This window comes from Alexandromys fortis, unplaced genomic scaffold (assembly GCF_014885135.2).
Source record: "Alexandromys fortis isolate MF-2015 unplaced genomic scaffold, M_Fortis_MF-2015_v1.1 scaffold_19, whole genome shotgun sequence".
NCBI classification, from domain to species: Eukaryota; Metazoa; Chordata; class Mammalia; order Rodentia; family Cricetidae; genus Alexandromys; species Alexandromys fortis.
In genome coordinates this window covers 6,839,248-6,859,901 of record NW_026067890.1, presented here as the reverse complement: position 1 = coordinate 6,859,901, position 20,654 = coordinate 6,839,248, and the positions used below count along the sequence as shown (strand labels likewise).

At 37.3% G+C, this 20,654-nt stretch overlaps 1 protein-coding gene across 4 annotated transcripts in view; it reads right to left on the bottom strand.

Moving 5' to 3' along the window:
- Arhgap29 (Rho GTPase activating protein 29) overlaps nucleotides 1-20,654 on the bottom strand; it is a 62,878-nt gene that overhangs the window by 8,177 nt on the left and 34,047 nt on the right. For all 4 annotated transcript variants that reach the window (XM_050134918.1, XM_050135002.1, XM_050135074.1 and 1 more), the window contains 12 exons: nucleotides 19,011-19,059; nucleotides 18,104-18,241; nucleotides 17,353-17,417; nucleotides 16,844-16,954; nucleotides 16,615-16,695; nucleotides 16,292-16,480; nucleotides 15,237-15,374; nucleotides 4,026-4,186; nucleotides 3,354-3,493; nucleotides 3,035-3,139; nucleotides 1,579-1,677; nucleotides 390-529 (listed from right to left, as the gene is read on the bottom strand). In XM_050134918.1, coding sequence (XP_049990875.1) covers nucleotides 390-529; nucleotides 1,579-1,677; nucleotides 3,035-3,139; nucleotides 3,354-3,493; nucleotides 4,026-4,186; nucleotides 15,237-15,374; nucleotides 16,292-16,480; nucleotides 16,615-16,695; nucleotides 16,844-16,954; nucleotides 17,353-17,417; nucleotides 18,104-18,241; nucleotides 19,011-19,059 — 1,416 coding nt within the window. The remainder of the gene's footprint in view (nucleotides 1-389; nucleotides 530-1,578; nucleotides 1,678-3,034; nucleotides 3,140-3,353; nucleotides 3,494-4,025; nucleotides 4,187-15,236; nucleotides 15,375-16,291; nucleotides 16,481-16,614; nucleotides 16,696-16,843; nucleotides 16,955-17,352; nucleotides 17,418-18,103; nucleotides 18,242-19,010; nucleotides 19,060-20,654) is intronic.

Sequence of the window (20,654 nt, the reverse complement as noted above, 5' to 3'; positions counted from 1 at the left end):
CAGTTAAAAGCACTGACTGCTCTTCCGGACGCTGACATTCAACTCACAGCACCGGCAGGATGGCTCACAATCATCTCAACTCCAGTCCCAGGGTATCTGACATCCTTCTCTGGCCTCCAAAGGCTTACACACATTTAGTGCACAGACATACATGCAGGAAAACCAGCAATATATATAAAGTAAAAAAATATGTATTTGTAAAAGAACCTAATAAATAAAATCCTAACAAAAATGCAATGTCTATAGTGAAATAAAACAATACTACTGAATGATGCATACGTATGAAGATGCCACAACAAAACCTATCATTTTATATTATAATTTTAAAAAGTGGTAAATCCACCAACTAAACAAGTGAGAAGACCAATGCAAATCCAAACAGATCTCACCTCTTCACATTCAACGCCTGGGAACATTACGATGCCTTCACAATCCCGACATTTTGTGGGGGATCTCAACTTGCGAAACTTGTGAGTGAGAGCTGCCTTTGACATCAATGTTTTCTTAAATGCTCCAAGGGAATTGGGTCCTTGTAACAGAAACAGTACATGGGAATGAAAAGATGAAAAAAAATATTTGTTCTGAGTAATGCTTAGACTTTCCAGTCATATACATGCTACAAAAAACTATTGTCTGGGGTTTCTAATATCAAAATCATCCAACTTATAGATAAAACCACACACTTTCATCAAATGGTTTAGCTGTACAGTCACTGACAAACCAGTGAGCTAATTCTAAGATACCATGACACAGTGTTCTCAGGATGAGCAAGTTTATGCTTTTCTGACAGTGTTCTGTACAGGAAAGTGTGTTTATGGGTATCATTATATTCCTAAAAAAACTCAATTACTACTTCAAAAGAGCTAGTAACATGAAGCCAGCAAGCCAGCAATATGTGCATTAAAGACAGAACTAGCCTTATAAAATTACAGGTTAATACTAGCTAGCTATATTTTTAAACCATAGTAGAAGTCAGATTCTTATTAATTTGGGAAATTCTGCCCCAAAAGACAGACATATGAATGTACCAAAGATACAAAAACCTAATTTATATGAGTTTAACTCAAGTCATTAAGTAATAGATTTGTATGTCTTTAGCACCCACAGCTTTCCTTGTCCTTGACAAGCTCATTTTCCAACTCGGCTTCCTGCCGTTTCTTCATTACTGTAATGGTTGTTTTGCAGTACTCGGGCTAGAAGCCCGGGCTTTGTGCACAGTAAGGAAAAGTTTTACCACTGAATTGTTTGCCCGTAGCCCATGCACTATTAAGAATGAGCTGTTCCAGAAATTTTCATGCACTGCCACCCTTTTAACAGAAAGTCGCCGTGCTGAACTCATGAAAGAACACCACATACAAACTGCTATTCAACACACTGCTGGGATGTTTTAGATCTAGCAGCTCTACTCCTTATTCTTGTGGACAATACTTCAATCATCTAATCAAAAATCATTATCAATGCATACTTATAAACAAACATGCAGCTATATATAAGATACATATAACATCGTATATCTAATAAGATGCACTGCCACTAAATTCAGTTGGTTTGTGGGCTCTACTAGAGACGGATTAGTACCAGCTTCTGAAGGGGACGGTGGCTCCCGTTCATCCAGATCATCAGCAGAAGACATGGTTCCACTGGATGGAGTGCGTGGAAGTTTCCGATGAAAGTCTCCTAAAAAGAAGTTGTGGATACCATTACATTGAAGAACAGTGAAAATAAGCAGTGATAACATTCTTGGAAATTACACAATTTATATTATTTTATTAGCTTTGATTGAAATTTTTCTACTACTCTCAAAATCTAGGTAACATTATCCATTCCTGACAACAACAACAACAACAAAATGTAACAGACTCTAATTAAAAGAAAAAAGAAACAAACAAACCAAAAGGCCAGGTGGTGGTGGTGCACACCCTTAATCCCAGCACTCCGGAGGCAGAGGCATGCAGATCATTGTGAGTTTAAGGCCAGCCTGGTGCTACACAGAGAAACCCTGTCTCGAAAAACCAAAAGATTACATACCCTTATGAGACCTGACTATCCAGTTCTGACATTAAGTACTTGAGGTTACAGGCATAGCAAAGGCAGGCAACATCTTCTACTCATATTTTAATAATCTTTTGTTACTAAATTATTACACCGTATCAACATGGAGATAGCTATTCACATCAACATGGGTGAAGGAAGTCAGCCAGACTTAGTGGTGCTATAGGCTGTAATCCCAGCTATTTGGAAGATTGAAGAAGGAAGAATACAGGACTCAAAGCTTGCCTGGACTATAGAATAAACTCAAGACCTGCCTGGGTAGCTTGGTGAGACTGTCTCAAAAAAAAAAAAAAATTAAAAAACAGGCTTAGTGTATATGTCATGCAAGAGGTCTCAAGTCCAATCCCCAATACCAAATCAAAAGAAAAGGATTTTATTTTTATAGCATCCAGAAGAGAGTAAAGTTCACAAAATATGTCACCATAAACATTTAAACTAGTCATAGAATGATTTATTCTGGTGGGATTGGAGGTGATACATACACACACACATATAACACACATATGTATATATGTATATACATACATGTGCACATATATACATATATGTATGTATACACGTATGTATGTTACTTATACATGTGTATCAATGGGGCTTCTCATGTACTACTATGTTCTGCTTGCTGGGCTAAGTGATGATTCCATATAAAGGCTTCATTCTTTTTCTTTCTCTTTTTTCTTTTTTGTTTATTTTTTCGAGACAGGGTTTCTCTGTGGTTTTGGAGCCTGTCCTGGAACTAGCTCTTGTAGACCAGGCTGGTCTCGAACTTACAGAGATCCGCCTGCCTCTGCCTCCCAAGTGCTGGGATTAAAGGCGTGCACCACCGCTGCCCGGCCATTATTTTTCTTTAAATTATACATATGTATAAACATTTTCTTAAGTCAGAGATAGATCATCCTAAAAATATGCTTGTTAAAAATATTCCAAATGGACAATTTCAATCTTTCACTGAATTTTCAGTTAGACTTAAATATGTGTATACCTGGACTTATAGATTCTGAATCCAGAGATCTAGATTCACTGCTCCCTCCAGTGCTCTCAGAGTCACTGAACATCCCAAACTTCCATGATCTTATGAAAGAAGGACCTATGAAGAAAGAATAGTTAAAAACTTGCCTATGGGTAGATTTCCTAAGGTGAAATACTGATATTATGTAAAAAGAATGATGATGGCTAATTATGGACTTTGGAGACAGCACAGTGGTTAGCACTGTGAATGATCTAACAGTAGCCTCAAATTTGGAACCGCATCCGAGTGCCTTACTGTTCACCAAGAAGCGCTGCTCCAGTGGGAACCACACCTGTCATGTCGGCACTGTTGGAGCACCTGTCCTCTTCCAGTTTACTGCAACTGTCAGGCAGGCGTGCCACATCCTCTAGGGAGCCAGCAGGTCCGTATCCAGGAGTCTGGGGACTACTGCTTATTTTTTTATTTACATTCCTGTGGGGTAAAAGTAAATAAAGCTCAGAACTAATAGTCTATTAAGAAAACGTATTAACTTAATGAACAGAATAAGCAAGCTTACTAAATATGAATAACTATTACATAGTTCAGTTTCTTTTAAAGATGTGAATAAAGCCTTTACATAATATGCACTTATAACAGCTGAAATAGGAAAGAGGTGTAATAAAATAATAGTCAATGTTATGATTGAACTTCTCTAATCTAACATTAGTGGAAAATGTAGGTTAAGTTTTTGGTATACTCAAAATATGTAGGTCATCATTTGCTATTCCCAAAGGATTTTTAGCACTCAGAGTGAAGTTTGTCTGTGTGAAAATGGAAAGCTTCATTCTCAAGTATGGTGCATCTATTCCTTAAATGTAAGAAGAAACTAAGAAATAATATGAAAGTATTGAACAATTAAAGTTAATATATCAGTGTAAGAAAAGACAATTCCTTATAAACTTAGATAGGAACTCAACAAACGTTTTCTCTCTTGATACCATTTCACCTATACATAAATGCTTACCCATCAACCTTTTCTTCTAGCTCACTTGAGCTTGTGGCTTTCACGAATTCACTGTATTCCTGACCCGGGTCATAGAGTTTGGCACTGTCACAGAGAGACTGTAAGCTGTTGGCAAGGGACGCAGCCTGTAGCTGCTGCATATGGAAGAGGTTAACTGTTACCTACAGTCAAAGACAAGACAGACAGACATAATTCATGAGATACAAAATGCTATGTTAACGCATTTCTGTAAACCAGCAGGCCAGTACACAGGTCGTGTGTCTGACACACACCACACTAAGTATCACTACCAGCATGCTATGCTGACTGTGGCGTGCACAACTTAGAATGGAAATCTAACAGCTAATCGCGATCAGTTCCAACAAATTGGGCTTTAAATTACAACCCTATCCTTGCTGGTTAAGAGCTTTAGGGCATGATGTGTCTGAGGATCCCTAACTACTCTGTACTTTGATGGTTGAACTACAATTGTCTAAACTCCAAAATGATAAACACATGGGTGGGGGGATCTTTCACTCATAAGCAGCATTATTTCAACTATTTCATTTTTTTCCTTTTTAAAAGCTCTTCTCTTTGACATGAGGTCTTGTTATATTGCCCATGCTGGCCTATAGTGTTAGATATTTCTGTCTCAGCCTCCTACTTAGCTGGGTGGATACATTAGTCTACTAAGTTTAGACAACTGTCACACCTACTACTTACAGTAATGACTACAGCAGTGGTTATAAAGCTCACATAATATGCCAGAGTTCATAAAATATCTGAGTTTAATATTAACTAACTTCAAACACACACTATACGTCAGTATATTATAGCAAATTGATGGGATACTCATCCATGTATGTATGATCCTAAGGGTGGTTCCTAAAATACTTTGTGGTAGTAAAAAATGTTACAAAAGTTATATAAAAATGTCAACTTGTGCTGGTGAGATGGCTCAGCTGGTAAAGGCACTTCCCCACACAAGTCTGGTGACCTGAGTTCAAGTCCTGGAACCCATGTAAAGGTGGAGGAAAGAACCTGACTGCAGAAAGTTGTTCTCTGCTCTCCACTCAAATGCTATGGCATGACTGTCTGTCCTCATACATGCACACAAATACACAACCCCCATACACACCAATGACAAATTAAAAAGCAGCTATTGCTAATCCATGGAGTATCACCATGTATGTAGGTCAGGGAAGGCTGAAGAGCTGACGTGAAAATGGTCATGGAGGAAGAGCCAGGACATAGCTCCAGGGAGAAGGTCAACTCAAACCAAAGGGTGCACAGTGGGTGGGACACACTTGTGTTCCAGAAGCAGACAAAAGGTCAATGATCTAAAACACACACAAGGGCAAGAATGGCAGTAGTCAGCTCAACCATGGAGTCTGCAGGAAGCCAGCTAAGCAAAACACGGTCTCATTTATACCTTAAAATGCCACTCTGGATTCTCTGTGGCAAATATAAAGAAAACAGCATAAAAAATGCCAAAGTTTGATTAATGTTGTTTCAAAAAGACTATTGTGCTTTTTCTTCACCACTCAGGGTCTATCAGATGACAGGAGGAACTCATTCCCACAGTCTTTTCCAAAGTGGATGACACATTTCTCTAAGGATAAGTCAGTGATCAAAAGTAGTATTTGAAAGAAGAGTTTGCGCTTTAACTCTTCAATTAACAAAGGAAATTCAGCCTTTATTTGGTACAGTTTAATCCAATGACTGGCTATATTAGGGTAACCTTACATTAATGGTAAATTGAACTTGCCTGATTCACAGAGTAATGTATATGGGTGAGAGACAATGATCAAGTTACTTATAATTTCTCTGTCCCATAAATTTGAAAAAGTCAAGTTCAGTGGATCATCTGAGAGATCTTGTTGAAATGTAGATTCCAATTTTCAAGTCTGGCTCAAAACCCGAATCTCTACATTATTTATAGGCTACAAGAACAGCAGTGATGGGTCTGATGACCATGCACTGGGAAGAAAGAAGGTCTGAACTTCTGTTTCTGCATCAGTAAAATGAGCTAAAACTATGTTTACCTGAGAACTAGGTAAGTTCACATAAATAGATATCTTAATACATAGGCAGATATATGTACTCAATCACAGCTATTATCAGATATGCTTTGAGGGGAAGGGCATTTTATAAATATTTTATTTTATAAACTTGCAAACTAATAATCAAAATTTGATTTAAAAAATGGCTTACAACTTTAAGAGCTCAAAACATTTTAACATTTCTCACTGAGATGGAACCCCCTGGAAAGTCCTGTTCAGAATCCACACTAACCCCACTATCTAGAGATGTGGGAACACATGACGACTCTAGGCACATGCCTTGCTCTCCCACTCATCCCTTCTTCCAGCCTGGGCTGATTCCCACCAGGATGGATCAGGTATGGATACACAGAGCTTCGAGAGAGGGCCTCTGTGGACCAGAACAGCCAAGGGGCAGGAAATGTAACTCTTCTCCTGCCGCACTCCCCGGGGCACAGACCTGGAGCAGTGATGGCAGTTACAGGAACTGAACGTATCTAAAACCCTGCAGTGATCACCCTTTAAGACTGATGAACTGTGTTTAACCTCCTGGAGCTTTTCATTCTTCTCTTTAGTCCTGCACCCCCACCCACCTCCTCCACTTAATGATTAAGAATTGCAGTTTCTAACTTTTTGGAGAGCAGACAGTAGAAAGCCTTACACTTCTGCTTCCCAGACAGACCAAGGTGACAGGCACAAACTAAGAGGGTGAACCCCTAGTTCAATGGTTATGCACATTTTAAAACAGCATTAGGATCCACAGTCAAACAAAACAACACGGGAAATACCTAGGATAGCATTCAAAATGTGTTGTGGAATGCTGTCCTCTGGGCATGATGTGGCCTTCTTGAACTCTCAGCAGCTGTGACTCTCCTTCCCTCCCCTCCCCAAGGAAACACAAGCAGTTAACAGTTGCTGGGGATGGGGTGGGGTGGGGGTGGGCACACACCAGGCTCTTCCCCTAAAAGACATATAAGCTAACAGCTGCTGGGGGAAAAACTACTCCTCTGTAGTTTAGTGTCTATGGTTGCCCATGCTCCTATAAACCCCAGTTAAACTGACCGGTTCACTAAACTAGACTCCAGTGTTCTTTTGGCAATTACTGGTACTTTATTAGAAGCAAGCAAACATTTGCTGCTGATGTCTAACCATGAAAAGTTAATATACAAAATTACTTGTATATTTCCTGATAGTGAAATACCAGGAAACTCTTAACCCCTCAAAAAGACAGATACCAAGCTGAGGTAAGTCAGGCATTAGGATGAAGCCTCGATGGCAGTTGCTGTAAATGGGCTGTCGAAGTGAGGGAAGAGCTAGAGAGTCGGGGAAGTGCTTGTCTTGAGTTTAAACTCCAGAATTCATGTTTAAAACACAAGAAAACAACAACAGAAAACAAGTATGGTGGCCTTACACCCCAGCACTAGAAAGGAAGAAGGCCCAGGTCTCTGGGGTTTGATAGCTAGCCATCCCAGTCTACTCTGTGAGAGACACTGTCTTAAAAGGAAAGAGTGGGTGGCTCTTGAGAAATGATACCCCTCTGGCCCCCATGTGTACAATTACATACACACACACACACACACACACACTCATATACATAGAAGGGGCAAATGAGTTTGAAACCTGGAAGGACATAAATCACAGAAAAACTGATGACAAGCAAAAAAGGAAGTTTCAGTATTAAAAAATAAAATTTCTAAAACAAAGTTACTGAAGAACTATAATGGAAAAGGAAAATAACAAAATAGAGGTAGTGAATTTGAAGGCAAATCAAAAGGACAATACAATACTCCTCAGCTTATAATGTGATTATATTCACAAAACTATCCTAAGTGGAATATTTAATATTTCGGTAAAAACATTGTAAAGCTGAAAAATCTTAATATAACTTGTTAAGTTGGGACACACACACACACACACACACACACGCAACAATTTTACAAAAAGGCCTGAATTTGAAAGAGAACAAGGAGGGGTAGATGGGCACAGGGGTATGGGATGGTTTGGAGGGAAGAAAGGAAAAGAGGAAATAATATTATTTTAATTAAAATAATAGAAAAGCAAACAAACACACACCCCCACTACACACAATAGAATAAAGACAGTTTGGTGAGGTTTTTAATGCATTTTTTAATAATTACATACCCACTACAATTCAGTAAAGGGACTTAGATGCGCTAAAGCATTTCACTTGAAGTACTAAAATACTGGTTCTTAGAGGACTGGGTAAAAATAATACAAAGCTGTGCACACTGGCACACTTCTGTAATCCTAGTACCTGGGCAATAAAGGTAAACAGGGTTGCAAGCTTGAGACAGTGAGACCCTGTCTTCAAAATAAAAATTTAAGTATGCACCTGTTTCTCAGTACCCACGAGGACTGGGTATCTATCCAGAGGACCCCTCAGATACTTCAAATCATAGATAGTTAAGTCTCTTCAAGAAAATGGCATATTTGCAGTTGGCTTAGGCTTATCCTCCCATAAGATTTATCTGGAGATTACACATAACAGCTACAAATGCAATGGGAAGAGCTGTTACACTGCATTTATTAAGGAATGGCAATGAGAAAACGTCTGTATATATTCAATAAAGATCAAATTTTTGGTTCTACTTATTACTGAATCCGAAGATTTGGAATTCACATCTATGGAGGCAAACTGGTAACTGCAAATACACAGCATGCAGTATGCATTTCAATTCTTAGTTCAAAAACTACAAAATTTAGAGAGAGAATTAACCCCCAAATATGAACGAAGTAAACAAGTTGGAATGTTGATAAACAGTTCAGATAAATGAAAACAATCCCGAGAGACAAAAGTAGATGAAAGGGGTTATAATTAGGAAGGAATATGGCAGGTCTATAACTGACCATGGGTTTATGTTACACACGAATGATCTAAACACTCACATAAGACTGTCAAGAGATGTTTAAAACTCAAGACTAAAGTAAATGCTATTTGTGGGCTATATAAGAAGCTCATTTTAAATATGTTTGAAAATAGAAGGGAAAGGGGCTGGAGGGATATTGCAGCAGTTAAAAGCATTTGCTGCTCCTGCAGAGGACCAGAGTTCAATCCTTAGAACCAACAGTGGCTTAGAGTCATTTGTAATGCCTGTTCCAGGGGATCCAATGCCCTCTTTTTTGACTTCTGTGGACATCTAGAGACATATGTACAACAATACATACATAGAACACACACACATACATACAACACACATTCACATAAAAAATCATTCTTAAAGAAAAGGGAAAAATATATTATGTTCAAATTAAATTAAACTGAAATAGCTGTATCATATCAAACTAAACAAAGACTAAAAGGCAAGGAAATTTACCAGGATAAAGAGACTGTTGGAGGCCTGGCATGGTAGCATGTGCTTTTAATCCCAGCACTTGGAAGGCAGAGGCAGGCCACATAAGAAATCAAAATGAGCAAGCCTTGGAAAGAAAGCTGCATTCTAGCTTTATAAAATTATCGTCTGCATTCTAGCTTTCTTTCCTTTGTGATCTCTGCTTCAGTTTCTGCCTGTTGGTTCCTGCCCTGGTTTCCTTGATGTTGGCCTACAACCTCTAAGCCAAAAAGTCCTTTCTTCTCCAAGTTTATTTCAGGCACTGTCTTACCTAAGCAACAGAAAAACGAACTAGGAAAGAGATATTTCAAAAGAGGAAAGACCAATCTGCTATGATGGTGTAACATTTGTTAATGTAGAAGCAACTAGTAGCAGATTTCAAAACACACAAAGAAAAGCTGACAGAACAAGACACACAGTATGCTGAGGATCTCTCAGTAGACAGACATAGTTAAGAACTATTCAAGAATACAGAAGAAATAAACCACAACACAGACTAAAGAACTGATATGCACAAAACACCAGCCAACAGTAAAAGAACACACATTCCTTTAAAGTGCGTTCAAGGATCACTCATAATTGCTATTTTCAAAACACCTTTCAATTTAATTTTTCCTCCTTCCTTTTTAAATTTTATCAACTTCTGTTCTTTGTTTTTTAACAAAAAATTTAAAAAATGTAATAAATTTAAGAAGCCTGAAATCATATAACTAATATCCCCTTCCACAACAGAATTAAACTAGAAGTTATCAGAAAAAATAACTGGAAAATATTCAAATACTCAGAAAAATTAAACAAGAAGCGTTAACATTACCCATCCTTCAAAAAGCAAATCTCTAGGGAACTTAGAAAATGTTTTGAACTAAAGGAAACTAAAAAGGAAAACACATTTCAAAATTTGTGAGCTGTAGGTAGTAATCTTTAGGAGGTAATTTGAAGCATTAGAAATTTTATAGGAGAGATGAATGACTAAATGAAGAAAAATCATGAAAGTTAAGAAAAAAACAGCAAGTAAAAATTAATAAAACTTGGAATCAACTAAATTTTTTTTTCAGGAAAGATCAATGAAACGCATGAACATCTTGCAGACTGGGGGGGTGCGTGTGAAAATTATTAACATTAAGAATGAAAGAGGAAGCCTCACTCTACCCACTTAAGACAGTCGAGGGACCAAAGAAAGCTACAGCAACCATATACATACTACATACACAACTTGATGTATATGTGTCAAGTTGAAAGAGATCAATTCTATGCAAGCTATAAGCTACCAAACTTCACCTAAGAAATAACTTGAATATATCAAAGAAATTACTATGTAGGAAAAAAATTCTTTTAAAATCGCAACCCTAGAAGCCGTACATGCCTGCTAGATAAGGAAGAAATAACAAATTTGATAAAACCTGCTCCCAAACAAAGCTTAAGAATATTTTCTCACCTCATTTTATGAAAGCAGATTACCCTAACCCAAACAAAAGACAATAAAAGGAGAAACAGAGGGAGAGGAATGAGAAAACGGAGAGAGAGGAAGAAGGAGAATAAGAAGATAAAATATATGATTATGTAGAATAACAGGAAAAACTTGCAGCAACACAGAAAAAAGAAATTTCTTAACTATATATGGGGCATATTCAAAGAATCTATAGCTACCATCCTCTTTAAATAGTAAAAGACTAATGCTTTTCTTCTTTTTGTCTTTCTTTTTTTTTCTTTTGGTTTTTTGAGACAGGGTTTCTCTGTGTAACCGTCCTGGCTGTCCTGGAACTTACTTTGTAACCAGGCTGGCCTTGAACTTACTGGGATCCTCCTGTCTCTGCGCCCCAAGTGCTGGGATTAAAGATGTGCACCATCAAGGCCTGACCTAATGCTTTTCTTCCAAGACCAAGACTAAGACAAAGAAATCCCCTTTCACCACTCCTATTTAGCTGACAGCCCTAAAAGAAAATTAAAAGATGCAATAATAAAATAAATAAAAGAGAAAGACACACAGTTTGCCCTTATTGCAAACATTTTCTATGTAGAAAAACCTGAAGAATCTATAAAAGTCCCTAAAATAAAGGCATTTACCAAGGTTCCAAGATAAAAAGATCATGTAAAAATTATCTATGATTCTGAACATTATGAAACAAGTGGAATTTGAAATTAAGTAGAATGGACATCTAAGTTATGTATGTATATAGGTCACTCTCAATAGCTCCCAGAATAAATATATAGTATAAATAAAACCTGTCAAAGAGTCTTATGCTTAAAACAAAATTCTGATTTTAAAAATCAATGACTTAAATAGAGAGATGTACAAACTCAGTTAATTCTTCACAATCTGATCTAAGACTTAAAATATCCCACTGAAAATGTTGATAAGATTTTTTAAAATATAGGTGATTCTAGCTATTTTATGGAACATTAAAAGACTTCAAATCTAACTCTTAAAAAGAATAAAATTGTGCTCACATCTGATTTTCAATATAAAGCAACAGAATCAAGAGAGAGAATTCATAAGTATATACATACAAATATGGTCAAGTGATTTTGAAAAAGATGCAAACATAATTTATTGGAAATAACAGTGTTTTCAACCTGTTCTGTTGGGAGAGGTAGACATCTGTATTAATTATGTTTCTTCGTCTGTCTGTCTGTCTGTCTGTCTGTCTGTCTATCAACCTACCTACCTACCTACCTACCTAGCTACCTATATCTTTAAAAGCTGGCCAGGGAGAAACTGCACTTGAAAAGACAAGAGCTTGGAGAGCATCACATATTCACATACAAGATTAGTAAGTCCCAAGTTCATAGCCCTGACCAATGTGTCCACTACATCAAGACAATTTCCTCTGCCCAAAGTGAACCAAGAGTAAGGTTGGAAGTCTCATGTCTCATTCCCAAAGCTCACTGAACTCTGCAAAGCAGGCAATCCAAACTGTGTGTACTCTTGTATTTACTTTGACTTTCTTGAGGGAGCCCCAACATTTTAGGAATTTTTCCTATTTGTTGTTATTATGACACTGGATTTGATCCTCCTGCCTGCTAGCTCTCAAACGCTAGGATTACAGGTGTACACTCACTACATCTAATTTCCAATAGAAGTTTGGAGGCAGAGGCAGGAGGATCTCTGTGAGTTCCAGGACAGGCAGAGCTACACAGAAAAGACTTTCTGTCTGCCAAAGTTGCCATTCCCTTTGTAGTACTGTCTGTTGTATTTCCTTTTCTACTGGGAAACATAAGAAATAAATTCTTTCTCTGGCACTACCTTTTTTGTGCTGGTATTTATTAAAATCCTTTAGGTATGATTGTAATATAATGTCTATATGCCAAAAACAACTTCAATTCACACCTTGCACAAAGATGAACTCAAAATGGACTATATATGTAAGTGTCAAACTCTACAATTTTGAGTACAAAACAAAGGGGGAAACTCTCTGACCTTGTGGTAAGTGAAGTACTCTTAGACATAATATCAAATACATGACCCAAACAAGATAAACTTAACAAAATCAAAAACTTCTCCCTACAAGATACTGCTAAAAGTGTAATAAAAAATTTTTGAAATGAGAGAAAATATATGCAAACTCAATCATACAAAAATGACAACAAAAAAGTGATTAGAATTTAATAAAGCCAAATTGTAAATAAACACTTGAAACTATTAGAGCAGCTAAAGCATGTCACAATATCAAGAACACAGAGCTAGAATTCTAATTCTGATTCTAATCATACTGACTAGAGCCACTCTGGAAAACTATCTTGTAGTTTCTTATTGAGTTAACCATGCATTCAAAAGTTGTACTTCTGTGTATTCTCTAAAATATGAAAACTATGTTCAACAAAAACTTATCAACAAATAAATTTTGGAGCTTTATTCACAATGACCCCCAAACTATAAACAACACAAATATCCACAGGCAAATGGATGTTGATACAGCAGGCTGTTAAAAGCAGTCTATTTCAAAAGGTCATGCACAATTTATGAGTTCATTTATGAGACTGAAAAAGTTAGAAAACATTAGATACAAAAAACTTTATTCTAATATTTTTATAGATAATTAACAAGATGGAGAACACGTTACTATTGCTAGGGATTAGGTGTATGTGCAGCGACCGACAACACATGGGCAACATTTGCTATAGAGATTTGCACTGCTATGAATCTTGGTTTATTGATATAAATTTAAGGTCAATTTTGTTATACTGCGTATATGTATTTCTGATCTTGATTAAGTTATTGTGTTGTCCAGCTCATTCAAAAATGTAATGTATAATTAAGAAATATAGGTTAATAGATAATTATCTATAATAGTCAAGCTTATAGTCAGTCATGTTAGATTTTCTAGAGGTAGAGAGATGTATTTCAGATGAATAGACATTCTTCAAACCTTTCAAAGACTACAGAATATGGCATTTAAAATGTTTAAAAACTTAGGACTTTTCATGACAATGAGACACATCTGCTCTTGGCAGCACCAAATACTTCAAGAGGATGATGGGCATTAAAGAGGCTCATTGGTTAGCCATTTGGGCAAGAAACTGCTCTTGCCGGGACTGCTTGATGTTATGCTGTATGGAAATGCAGGACCCACAGAGAAATGGCTGCTGAACTTGCCTAAAGGTGTGATGGTCCTTCAGGGTTCCTGCTTCATGAAAGAGTCTGCAGATATTCTGCAGGACCCAGAAGAAAGTGACTGACAAACTGCCAATATAGGTGGAATTGTCTTTGAAATCTCCTGCTTCATGGAAAACTCTGCTGGATACTATGGGCCTGTAGGCTGAAGACAGATGCCCCAATGACTTTGGATGACTATCCAGGCAGAAAGATGTCTCTCTCAATTTGAGTTTTGGAAGCTGCTTACAATGCACTTTCTATTTACTTAGGTAATATTATATCCTTCTGGAGTCTCTGATGGAGTTGAAAGATATATAGTTATAGTTTTCCTTAGTTATGTATGATGAAAGATAAAGTAGATATAAATATTGTAACTGTAATTCTTGCTTGATACCTGTTTTGTTTTATGTAATCTTGCTATGTTAAAGTTAAAACCTTCTTTTATATTTAAACAGAAAAGGGGAGGTGATATGGTATTCCCCTCTGCATGCTGTGAATACCATTGGTGAATAAAGAAACTGTCTTGGCCTTTCTAGGGAAGAGCAGATAGGGCAGCGTTGAACTAGGTGGGGAAAACTAAACTGAATGCTGGGAGAAAGAAGTGGAGTCATGGAGAAGCCATGTAGCCCCACCAGAGACAGATGCTGGAACTTTACCCAGTAAGCCACAGCCCCACGGTGATAATACACAGATTAATAAAAATGGGTTAAATTAATATGTAAGAGTTAGCCAATAAGAAGCTAGAGCTAATGGGCCAAGCAGTGATTTTAATTAATACAGTTTCTGTGTGGTTATTTCGGGGCTGAACAGCTGGGAACAAACAAGCGACCTCCTACAACAAATACTGAGTGATGAGAATCTGGTTCCCAACTATGATGACAATTAACAGATTTATAGTCACATATTTGTCAACTACATGATAAAAGAGCCTGTTGAATATAAAAACTCTTTATAAAATACTTGAAAAAGCAATATAAATAAATAAATAAATAAAAAATACTTGAAAGACATAAATGAAATGTAACCCAGGATAGGATGCTTTGTCTTTACATAAATTATTTTTGGTTCAGTTTTACCAGACCCCATTCTCAATAAAAAGAAAAGAGATAACTCAAATTATAGATCACTATTAGAAACTGAAAGTCCATGTGCTCTGAATCTCAGAATTTAAATCTCTCAGCAACCAAGACTATAGATTCCAAGACTTCTCCCCTGTTGTCTTTAAATAAATGAAGAAAGTACTTACAGCTTTAAGTGTAAGGTCACACTGGAAAACAAGTGTCCGAAGTTGTGTTAAAATTTCTCTCTTGGTATTTTCTAGATCATTCCGTCTTTCTTCAACATTTGTTACACAGACTTTGTAGTGCTCATTTGCTTCTTCTACCTTCAATACATCACAGAAACAACAATCACTACAATTTATATCAAAAAACTTACCATAGATATATTTTAAAAAACTGGCAAGTCTTTCTTTCTTTCTTTCTTTCTTTCTTTCTTTTTTTTTTTTTTTTTTTGTTTTTCGAGACAGGGTTTCTCTGTGGCTTTGGAGCCTGTCCTGGAACTAGTTCTGTAGACCAGGCTGGTCTCGAACTCACAGAGATCCACCTGCCTCTGCCTCCCGAGTGCTGGGATTAAAGGCGTGCGCCACCACCGCCCGGCCAACTGGCAAGTCTTTATGAAAATTCTGAAATATTTTTTTTTATTTTAAATATAGTACTATGAAATGTATTTTAAATAATAAAATAATTTAAAGATAAATACCATCATTTTGGTTGGCAATTTAAGAGCATTTGATTTTAATTGCTGGGGCAATTTGCAATTACTATACTGTTTACATACAAAATATTTTCATTTCTATTTTAAAAAGCACTTCCTACTTATATTTACCATTTGTTTTATAAAATTTGCCAAATTAAACTTAATATATACATAAATGATCCAAAGCCTTGGCTTATTCTTCTCAGCAGTATGTAACACAGACATCCCTAGAATGCAGACGTTATAATCGGGTCAGAAATAAGAAACCACTATCCTCTCTAAGATCCGTCTTTCACAAACTCCCAAGCATCCCAGCACAGCTTGCCAAAGTGTGATGTCTACCACCAGCAGCACTGTCACTTGGGCACTTGTTACAAGAGACACCTGTCTGGGTCTTACTCTTGACCAGCAGAGTAAGGACCTACCTCTGGGTGAGCCCCAGCAGCCCGAGCATGCTTTCCTGGTGACCCGACTCCTGGAAAGTTTGAAGCCTAATCTGAAGCACAGAATACTGGTTCAAGCTTCATGTAACAAAAATGCTACCTTCTGAAGAGCCTCTTCTTCCAGCCTCCGTTTTTTTTCTAGCTGTTTGTTCAGATTTTTTGCTAATCCAGCACTTGAACTTAGCTGCTCCTCTTCCACACGAAACATGGACGACTTGGCTTTTTCATATTCATCTTGACGCTGCATGCATAGCAATTTTGCCTTTTTAAGAGATGTCTCTGTTTCAAGCTACACAGAAAAGAATATTCAACAGATTATAAGAGAGTACATTAGGGAACCCAGAGTAAGATGGGTAGTTTATTTACAGTAGGTGATTTTAGATGTTCACAAACAGACACGTGAAATTCTAGTATAATACTAACCAGTTTATTCTGCTGCTGCTTCCAAAGTTCTTTTATTTCTTTCCTTTGCTTTTCCATTTCATTCTTCCTCCCAAGTAGAGGCTATTAAGGATATTAAAAAGAAGTAAGTTGTATTATAAAGGTATGCTATTAAAAATATGCTGTATGGAGTGAGTTCCAGGACAGGCTCAAAAAACCAAAACCAAAAAAAGAAAAAAAAAAGAAAGAGAGAGGGAGGTATAATTTTTACCTGCACAAATTTATTGGCTTGGAGGGCTGCAATTGTTTGCTGCAACAGATTGCTGCTGTGTATGTCATTAAGAAGAGCGTTGGTAAACAGAGACTTCAGTGGCATATACTCCTAGAATTAAAAGTTGAAAGGGAAGTTTTACAACAGCATGGTACTAGAGGTACTTGCCTAATATGCTTTAGTTCAATACCTAAATTTGACATGTTAGAGAAAAGAATGGTATTAAGAGTTCTAGATAGATCCCTTTTCTTCAAAAAGATAACTTTAGATTATTTTTTCTAGTAAAATGACTTGTGTCTATGCGAGAAAAATATTGAAATTATGGACTGGTTAGCAAATCAGTTTCAAAATAGGTATTTGTATAAAACTGTAAATATCCTGGTTTCATTCCTAAGGAATAGCCATTTAAATTTGCCCTTTTTCAATAAGACCTTTTTCTCTATGAACTGATGGGAGGTTAACTAAGTAGTCTCTTGGTATAGAACCTGAGGAGTTCACAGAACACTTACTTGTATTCCAATGCTAGATCTAGTTGCCTCTGCCAATTTTACAATATTTCTAGTGGATTCCAATTCTGAAAAGGTTTAAAAGACAAAAATTAACATTCTTCTCTATATATGTGCTAAGATTATTTGTGCTTCTCCAATTAAACAGTGATCACACATATTAGTATGCACCATGATATGAGAGCTCTGCAAGTACACACACACAACTCTCACCTGTCAGAGCGAGATCTAACCTGCTGAGTCTGAGCACAGGCACTGAGGAACCCTATCCCCCTCCAAATATGCCACATGTTTATAAGCAAACCTGCTGTGCTCCTTAGGAACGGTGCTAGAAAATGGGCATAACAATCCTGTCTTGCCTGCTTTCCAAGTATTAGGGGATTGGGTAAAATAATGGATACAGAAACATTTTCTCAGCTGTAAAACACTGTAAACTACTGAGCTGTTTCTGCCATGCTTCCTTCCTTTCCGCTCTGTACCCACCGTGGCTCTCTTCTCCTTCACCGCATGGCATGATGGGCTGGGCTCTCACACCCGTTGTAGTAAGACCTCCTCACAGGCAGACAGTGTTCTCTGCGTGCCTACCTCCAGCAGACTACATAAAATGTCTACTTTGTATATTTAGTATAAGAAAGCCCATCACAAAAAGAAATAACCACTAATTAGAAATCATAAAACTTTCAGTCTGCAGAAAATGAACCATAAACAAGTTAGTGCTAATGTTTAAAGCTAGATACTTTAACAGAGAACTCACCCAAGTTGAGCTTTTTTTCAACCCATGAGACTATGTTCTTGGTATATTTTGACCATGTTTTAGCATAGGACAAAGCCAATTCTACAGAATCAGTGTTCTTTAACAGCAAGTTGTCTAGTTCTATAGGGGAGAAATTTCCTGAAAATACAAACATCAAAATAAGTATATGTTAAGTATGAATACATAATAACTCTAAAAAAGGAGTACTTGGATCCATAGGAAATAATCAACAAAAACTAGTTAAAAATTCAAAGGACAAGTCTATAAAAGGTCACTGTTTATACTTAAAATTATACTGTATTTTTAAATCTTTAAATTATGCATGGTGAACACTATATGCATGCCTGGTGCCCACAGAGCCAGAAGTGGGAATCAAATCCCCTGAAACTAGAGGTACAGATGGTTGTGAACTGCCCTGTGTGTGCTGGAAACCAATCCCAGGTCCTCTGCCAGAATAGTGAGTGCTCTTAACCACTGAGCGACTGTATTTCCAGCTCCTGTATTTTTATATGAATATGTATTTCTATTGTTTGATCAGTTATAATCTGTATGTAATTATGATGCTTACATCATCATACCATCTATTCAAGCAATGTTTCTTATACACACACACACTTTTTTGTTTTTGTTTTTTTGAGACAGGTTTTTCTGTGTAGTCCTGGCTGTCCTGAAACTCACTGTGTAAACCAGGCTGGCCTCTAACTCAGAGGTCCTACTGCCTCTGCCTCTTGAGTGCTGGGATTAAAGGCGTGCACCACGACCACTCGGCTTGTTTTAAACGTAAAACCTTTGGTATAATTTTATATTAAAAATGAATATACTAGATTCCAAAGTACAAAGAGATTAAGCAATACAAAATATTTATTGAAAGAAAATGCAAACTATCTAATAAAATCCTGAACACTACCTTTTTCATTGGGTAAGTCCACGGAGTCCACAGAAATGTTTTCAAAAGACTAAACACATGGAAGAAAAGAAATTTAAGATTAGAACAGAAAACAACACATCGCTGTTTCCAAAAATCCTGTTCTCAATTTTATTACTCTGACATAATTCTTTTTCAAGAATTTCAAGTATTTAAAACTCAAAGCACCTAAGAAATCTGCTTAAATACCACACAACACTGCAACAATTATAGTTCCCAAGATTCAACAATGAACTAATTTAATCTGATTAGTAACAAATCAACAGATACATATAAAACTTCAAATTCTATAGATCTAAAAAGGCTCAGAAGTTAAAGCAGTTACAACAGACTTCAAACTTAAGAGGATATCCAGCCATCTTTTTCTACTTTATCACAGGTATATATGTCTTTTCAAGGTTTTTAGGCAGCTTAGTATAAAATTTCCTGTGATAAAAATGGCAATGCATATTATACTCTGTGTGTGTGTGTGTGTGTGTGTGTGTGTATCAGATACCAGGTACTCAAGCATTTAGAACACGGCTAATCAACTAGAAAGTGAACTTTCAATTTTATTTATCAACTTAAATTTAAAGAATTACTAACATAATGGCTATACCTTATTAGGTAGTATTTAAAAATATTATCTCAATTGCTAAACAAATTTTTTTGTTTGATTGTTGATTGGTGTGGGAAGTTCTTCTGTATATTGTTGCTTTTATTGGTAAATCAATAAAGAAGCTGTTTTGGCCTGTAATAGGGCAGAATAGAGCTAGGCAGGTGGAAAACTAAACTGAATGCTGGGAGGAAGAAGGTGGAGTCAGGGAGAAGCCATGTAGCCCCGCTAGAGACAGATGCCAGATGGACCTTTACCTGGTAAGTCACAGCCACATGGTGATACACAGATTAATAGAAATGGGTTAACCAGAGATATAAGAACTAGCTAGCAATATGTTTAAGTGATTGGCTAAGCAGTGATTTAAATAATACAGTTTTTGAGTGGTTATTTCAAGTCTGGGCAGCCAGGAACAAACAAGCTGGCCTCCTACAACAGATTGGCACCCAACATGGGGCTCGAACCCACAATCCTGAGATTAAGAGTCTCATGCTCTTAATTAAGGGAGCCATTTGAGGGTCGGCAAGAGACTGGACTCTAGAGAGGTTCCCAGGTTTCCAAGATGTCCCCAGCTTGTTCCTTGAGCAGCTGAGGAGAGGGCGCCTGAACTGGCCCTACACTATAGCCACTCTGATGAATATCTTGCATATCACCATAGAACCTTCATCTGGCGATGGATGGAGATAGAGACAGAGACCCACATTGGAGCACTGGACTGAGCTCCCAAGGAAGTCAGGACCGCGAGGAGTGCGCCCACCCACTGTGACGGTGGAGCTGATCTAATGGGAACTCACCAAGGCCAGCTGGACTGGGACTGATGGAGCATGTGATCAAACCGAACTCTCTGAACATGGCTGACAATGGGTGCTGACTAAGAAGCCAAGGACAATGGCACTGGGTTTTGATTCTATTCCATGTACTGGCTTTGTGGGAGCCTAGTCTGTTTGGATCCTCACCTTCCTAGACCTGAATGGAGGGGGGAGGTCCTTGGACTTACCACAGGGCAGGGAACCCTGACTGCTCTTTGGACT